Source organism: Cuculus canorus, chromosome 14, assembly GCF_017976375.1.
Source record: "Cuculus canorus isolate bCucCan1 chromosome 14, bCucCan1.pri, whole genome shotgun sequence".
Lineage (NCBI taxonomy): Eukaryota > Metazoa > Chordata > Aves > Cuculiformes > Cuculidae > Cuculus > Cuculus canorus.
The window spans coordinates 4,454,891-4,462,436 of NC_071414.1; the positions used below are offsets into that span (position 1 = coordinate 4,454,891).

The following is a 7,546-nucleotide window of genomic DNA, read 5'->3' on the forward strand; positions in this document are numbered from 1 at the left end:
TCCCATGGAACCATTGTGAAGAGGAGCTCCCTCCGCCGAGCTGCTGTGTCAGACCAGCTGAACGCTCACAGCGGAGCTCATTTCCCTCAGGGGGGTCAAGAAACCTACCGGAAAACATACCTTTGTCAGTGAAGAACTGGCACACGTGCAGCACTTCCTCGATACACATAAGCCAAGAGAGTTGTTTAGTATACAGCATCTGGGAAGCAATGAGGCACAACCACTTGTCCTGTTGCATTCCCTGCATGTGTTTCCTTTTAGGTTTTGGGACAGGGAACTAGGAAAGTACAAGAAAATGCTAAGTGACAAAAAAGTTGCTTTTTACTGTCTGCAGTTGTTTAGCAACATTATTCTTTTCTTCTTAGTGTAATTTGCATCTTATTTTTGCCACACACCTGCTCTCTATGTCCATAACAGAACATTTTCCATTTTAGCACTTAAAGAAATCAACTTCCTCTCAGTTTTGTGAACTACGTACTCCACCGGAACCATATTTCTGGGCAATTTTGTTGTATTTCTGCTGAATCCAAAGCACAGTGGCACTGACTGAATGCATTTCTCAGCTGCCAGAGAAGCCCGTCTCTCTCTAACAAACTCTGGCAGCTGCTGGGTTGGAGTGCACGTGACAGCCCACCTATAGGCTGAGATCCTTGGAAGGGCTGTAAAATTCTGCGAGCAGAAGCTGAGGCCTCAGCGTGTGCCTGACTTCAGAGGAACTCACACTCATGGCAGAAGGGCACCACCAGAAGGGCATTTGATTTTTTTCTTCGCTAAGAAAGTTAACAGGGTAGTTAGGTTTCAACTTCCAAGTGAGAACTTATTGTAGTGGGTTCAAACCCATGAGAAGTCAGGGCAGTCTTGGCAGTGAAAAAGTTTAAACATAAAATAATAAATAGGAACACAGCTTGTGGTCATATGGGCCATTTGACCTATTAAAACACCATCTAGTTTCTGAAATTTCAAATCGTTGACACCACCAAGCTCCAGCAGGCAAACCATGAGGAGGATCTGTATTTAGTGATAGTATTTTGCTTAATAGAAGTCAATTATATTCCTCAGGGAAGCACATTCTGATTGCCTAGACATTGTCTCAGTCTGACCTTCTGTGATGGTTATACTGCTCTTTCCTCGGGCAAATTGCTCAAGTCAAAGTATTAAGGAGACTTTTAAAGACGTAAGTAGTATAGTACACATATACACACAAGTACACACTCTTCTATACCAATGCTTTATTAAAAATGCTTCTGGGTCAGCCTGTAACAAAAGTATCACCATGTCGAGTTAAAAAAAACCAAAACAACCACCAAGACAAAACAATAACTATTACAACACATTAATATGTTTTCTATCATCGCAGGTCTGGTCAGTGCCGAGCTGTGAGCAGTTAAACTTGCTGTCTATGTATGCTATAGGCCAGTTGGAAATACTACTTTACATACATCTGGAACTCAAATCAATCAAGTCTTAGTTTGAAAAGCTTCACACATATTTTGATATTTTTTTGTCACTACAGTAGAGTGTAGGGGAAAAAAGCATTATTTCTAATATTTAAACAAGGACAAAGAGTAAGAACTTTTACAAAATAAAAAAAAAGTACAGTACAGGGACTTTTTAAGGTATCTGCAATTGATGCTTTGAAAGAGCCAGCCTTTGGAGTTGAAACTCAGAGACACTTAATAGTTAAAATTTCTGCCTCTCTTTTTCTTCCATCTTCCTCCACACTGATATTCAAATTCTTTACTCAGTAGAAATGATTTATGTAGACTGTTAAGGTAGAATAAATGTGTTTTCCTGTTAGAAAATACATGTATTAAACATATATATACCCACCCACAACAGATCTTGTATTCCTTATGTGAATAGATTTGCATATGTAAGACCATAAAAAAAGAAAGATTGACCCTGTAATTAGTATTGAAAACATTAAGAACTCACTGCACCAGCAGAAAGCAAGTCCGTTACATTCTAATATGCTTCCCTTCAGTTTCAAAATGAGTATTGAGTCCATGTTGATGCCGGTTTACTTTACAGCCATATTCCCCTCGGGATCGAAAGGGGATCAAAATTCAGACAGTGCCTGCACTAATATTAGGGAAAAAACAAAGACAGCACTCACCGTTCAAATGTTGGTTATTACTCACTATACAGGAGTTTTTATTACAGAACAGCTTTGGCCAAATGCAAAACTTGTTAATTGTGTCTAGTACAGACAACCTATATCAGCAAGAGAGGATGTTTAGAGATAGAATGACATTTCTACCAGGACTTTAAATCATGGCAATATTAGTAGTATGGCAGAAAAATCTTCATGCCTAAGGAAAACAGTAACTTCTCAAGGATGTCTGTAGAGGACCATGGTTGGCAGCAATACAATCAGTGTCTCAGGGGAGTTCTACACTGCTCTTGCTGTGATGATCCCTAATTCTTTATATGCAGCTGCCAAATGTGGAGTGTTTATGATTTGAATAAGAATAATGGGTAACAAGTTTGTGGCTGTCAAAAGGCAGGATGCCCTGTGGGTCCCCGAGACAACAGGCTAATGTTAATCATCTGCCCATAGATCATTTCCTCTCGTAAAGAGCTACCCTTTGGATCCTTCATTTAAACCTCTGTCTCTTCCCTGGAATAGTGTGTGTTGTTTGTGCCGATACTGCTGTAAAAATGAGTGTTAAACTGGTTGAGCACAGAGTTGCTGTAGCCAAAGTGGCTGGAAGGCATAGAATTGGACCACTCTCCCGCACCATGACTGGGGACATTAGAGAGCGGAGAGTAGGAGTTAAAGCCTACCATATTCTGTCCCATTTTGTCAGTGGGTTCATTGTTGAGTCCCAAAGGCACTGAGCGGCTCCCTGAGTTCGAGCCGTTAACGTACGCAGTCATACTGGATAGGAAGTTACTGAGGCACGGGCTGCTGGAAGACGGAGGTGGAGATCCTTTCTCAGGTGAATTGTCAGTCCCAGGTGATGAGTTTTCCAAGATATCCTGATGCTCTACTTGTTTGGGGCTGCCAGTCAGGGCACTATCCTCTGATTTCTCAGACGCGAGAGTGGCAGCACTAGCCCCAAGGTCAGACTTCCTTTTCCTCTTCCTCCGAAAGTTTCCATTGTCAAACATCTTTTCACAGTTTGGGTCCAGAGTCCAGTAATTCCCTTTTCCTGTTGAAGAGGGGAAAAAAGCACATTCTTAGTTTGAAAACATGCACACAGACAGCAAAGAGCAGTCACCGAGGGCATCACAAGGTTTCTCTCATTTCACAGAAACAGATCAATTGCATAAGCAAAAACATAAGCATTTTTTAATCACTCAAAAGTCTGTTGAATTCAGAAAAAAAGTGTAAAGTGGAGGGCTGCATCCTTTAGTCCTGATCCTTCACACAGGTAAACTACAAGCCACTGCGGGAGGGTTTTTGTTTTGTTTTTCTTGGTGAGGGAAAGAGGTTTTCAGTACATGGCTTGTCCTCTGAATTTACAACAGAGAGTAATCATATCCCATACTGGGCTGCTCCTGCAGATTCAGTGGGATAGAACAGATTTCTAACAAGATAGAACCGGATTTTTGGTCCTCTGTAGCAGCATAATTGAATGGTTTTTAAATGCTCCCAGTAGTTCTCAGCAGCTGTTGATAGAAAACAATAAATAAGGAAAAAATTCTGACAGCATATCAACCAAAGTGTTGGAAAAAAAGGAGGTGTGATACCAAGAAAAATGTTGTTTGAAAGGAAGAAAACCAGCCTGCTCTCCTCTTGAGAGTTCTTGTTGACTTCCCTAAAGCTACTGCATTTCTTTGACTAATCTGAGTTTGCCTTGTCCCCTTCCATTAATTCCCAGTTAAGTTTGACATAAGTCACACACATCGCACCAAATGGGTTTTGAATGGGACTTGCTCAGTGACGCTGCTCCTGTGCCTGCTCAGCCTCGTGCTCCCCACATTGATCAGTCCTCAGGAAGACCTAAAGGAGCAGCAAATCCCCTTCCCTGCAGAGATTTAATAGCAACACCGATTGAGACCTCAGCAAAGCACAGCTAGTCGCTAGTTCACACCTATGAGAACAGAACAGCTACTACGTGCATGTCCTGTATCCGGGCTATTGCGTCTCGTTACAGTGCATTAGGCATTTTTAAATTCATCAGGTTTAATTAGAAAGAGGAAAAAATAGGGTAAGAGAGCTATACCTGGATCATCTTCGTCTCGGGGCACCTTCTTGAAGCAGTCATTGAGAGACAAGTTGTGCCGTATGGAGTTCTGCCAGCCAGCTTTGCTTTTGTTATAAAATGGGAAGTTATCAGCCACATACTGGTAGATCTGGCTGAGGGTCAGCCTTTTGTCGGGTGCCCCGTGGATAGCCATAGCAATAAGTGCAGAGTAAGAATAAGGTGGTCTAACCAGCTTCATGAGCTCTTCTTGGGATGGGAGAGGAAGCCAGCCAAGGTCAGTTCCTCCCAAGCCATGCATGTTGGGCAAGAGCTGCCTTTGCATCCCGTAAGACTGAGGAATGAAGGGACTGGCATTGGATCCTGGGAGATATGGTGGTGGGGTAATGGAAGGTCCATTTAGCCAGAGGTAAGGATTGGGAGTGCTGGTGTAATCCGTCATCTCAAAGCTGCTCGGTCGCTGTGGACTAGGGATATTCTGTGGATGGAAAAAGTTCTCATAGTAGATACTCATCTCTGGAGGTTCTTGACCGATATTTGGAAATTGCGGGCTGCAGCGTTGTGGAGAGTGCGTTTGCGGGTCGAAGGAGCTCATGCTCTACCACAGGCAGCTGGTGAGTTACGACACACCTGCGCTGGTGCTCCTTCCCTCAGACAGGTGCATCACCTGTGCCCGTCCCTACCTACTTATGCACCTGTAAAGGTTTCAGCCGGTGCTACAGGCTCCACCCCACAGCCCTGAGTGGCTGCAGATGAGGACAGATATCCTTTTTGGAATGCTGGCAGTCCCAGGCAGTCATTGATGTCACATCAACTGAACATGAAAGTTACAACTGTTGATCTTCTTAAATGAATGAAGGAATTTTCCACTAAGGTGATGCACGTGAAGAAAGCCTAAGGTGCCTTGAAGTTGAAACCCATAATCACAGATCCTCCTCTTTCTACTTTTCACAATGAAGCTTTAGCATTTAGTAGTTCTTTCTTTTTAAAGAAAGCCATTTTGTGCTCTTGCTAGTAACATCTCAGAATGCAAAAGCCACTCAATGAAACTGTAGGTGTATATACACGCTTTAAAAAAAAAAAAAGAAAAGGAAAAGAAAAAAGAAAAGGTCAGCCCTCTTTTTCCTTCTGCGATTTTAATTGCAGAGTTGCTTGTACTTCCCCCTGGGCAATCACAGTACTGCAGGCAAACACTGCAGCTGGCTACTCACGTGAGTAATCTCACTGATATAACTGGAGTTAATCCCTAAAGTAAGGATTAATCTTGTGGGGGAAAAAAAAAATATTCAAGCTTAATCATCAAACCTTTCTATAGAGCTTAAACTGGTGAACTGAAATGGGAAATCATTTGCTCCTTCCTCTTTGCCGCAGGATTGGCACAGAGAGCTCGTAAACCCTCTTAGCAGAATTTCCAAACAGGAAAGAGGCAGCGTTCAGCGCAGCTCTTTGCAGCTATTTTCCAATCGCTTCCTTTATATCTATACTGACAAACTGAATTCCTTAAAATTAGGTAACAAGGAAAAACCTCTAGCCCTTTGATGACTTGGACAAACGGTTACTGCCTCGCATAGCAGTCTGCACCTTCACGGGAGGAAAAACCGGCACTGCAATCCCCCCAGTCCCTGTGTAAGAATGAGGACAGCCCTTAGGACGGTGTCACTGCATAACAGACTGCACTGCAGTTGGGAGCAGAGCTGCAGTTCCCATCACAAGTGAGATTTGCATATTTTTTTTTATGTTTAAGGCACATACATACATTTGGGACTTGACTCAGCCTTAACAACCCATGCAATTAAAGAAAGTCCTAATATGACGAGGCCTTTAAGATGGGTCTGTGCTCTGCAGAAACGCAGGGTTTGGCCTGTAGATCTGAATTCATGGCTGAACCGAAGGTTTTTTGCTTTGTCACACATTGATCAGTTCATATAATCTTGTGTGTTGCGGCACCACTAAGACTTACCCTCCCCCTCCCCAGACATTGCTGATTCACCAATGTCATCTTCAGATTGTTACTCCTTTGAAAGGCAGGAAAACACATTCCCTGGAAATACAACTGAAATATTGAGTATAGACTGACAAAGCCAGATAATTTGCCAGCTCAGAAATGCACTCCGACAGATGTTATTTTAAAATACACGTGTTTTCACTGCACGTGAAATCATTTGTACTACAACTACGGACAAACAAGCTGCTATTTTAATTTGAATGACAGAGAGTTCAGACTTTATAAATGCTAACTAGCTTATGTGGAAATACACATTAAACAGACAAAAAATGAAGTGGAACATAGTGGGGCTGGCTTATTTTGTAAGTGACAAAAGGTGACTTGGACACAAACCCCAAAGATTCATGCTCAGGAAACAATAATGTCAGTAAGTCCCTCCTCATGAAAGCTGTCTGAAATAATGTTTTCCTCTCTAAGTATCTGAGTTATGAACCTGTGAAAAGCTGAGCAGCACTGCCCACAGCTTCCTAATTAAATTTATGACATACAGATGTATTTTAAAAGTATATCTGTAGTCCTGCAAATATTAATGTTACAAATGTTACTGACAAAACCCATCTATGTTTGCAGAAAAGTCAATGGACCAAAAAGTTTAAGAAATGCTCAAATGTAAAAAGAAGAGTCACTTTTACAATGAACTAAGGCCCAGAATATAGTGCGAATTGAAAATATAATAGATTTTTGATCCTCTCAACAAATCACTTCTTTTTTTGCCAAAAATCTCCTGGAAAACAAGAAAAATTTGCAAATAAAAAATAAAAATAAAAAAAACCAAACCCACAAAAAACAACCACCAAACTGCTTAGGGTTTGTTTATTCTGAGAAGTAAAAATTCAGCTAACTGCATCATGGACTTACATGGCATCTACGTATTTACTCCTTCAGGTGCTCTACATGCATAGTTAAAGTTTAAATACACCAAAACGGGTGAATACCTGCTTTGAAAATAGCCCAGGCTTTACAAAGGGAAAAAAAAACATTAGTTCTGCAACCAGAGACTGATGAAGGCTGTAAATCTTGCTCCACAAATGAGTGTCTCTGCTGTTTTGGTGCAGTGGATTTTCCTGAGGCCAATGCTGAGCTGTGCTTTGCTCTGAGGATCATAGAATCACCAGGTTGGAAAGGACCCACTGGATCATCGAGTCCAACCATTCCTAACACTCCCTTAAACCGTGTCCCTAAGCATGTGTTACTACCAGATCTATCTTTTGTGAGGTTTGAGCAAGTTTCACGCAGAACTAACTAAAGCAAGGGCTGAAGCACAGGTCAAGCACTGCTTTTAGAGCAATGAAGCACAAAGAAGCTGAAGGCTTCTGCACTGCTCTAAGAGAGAGCAAAGGTCTGATCCCTCCCTGGTGTGTGTGTGCTGGCACGGCTTCCAGCATAGACA

At 42.0% G+C, this 7,546-nt stretch overlaps 1 protein-coding gene across 1 annotated transcript; it reads right to left on the reverse strand.

Annotated features, from left to right (window-relative positions):
* Nucleotides 1–939: 939 nt before the first annotated feature.
* Nucleotides 940–4,806, reverse strand: FOXI1 (forkhead box I1). The gene is made up of 2 exons (XM_009564510.2): nt 4,173–4,806; nt 940–3,155 (listed from the first exon to the last, which is right to left on the reverse strand). The coding sequence occupies exons 1-2, from the start codon at nt 4,744–4,746 to the stop codon at nt 2,602–2,604; spliced, it is 1,128 nt and encodes a 375-aa protein (XP_009562805.1). The 5' UTR covers nt 4,747–4,806; the 3' UTR covers nt 940–2,601.
* Between the last annotated feature and the right edge of the window lie 2,740 nt (nt 4,807–7,546).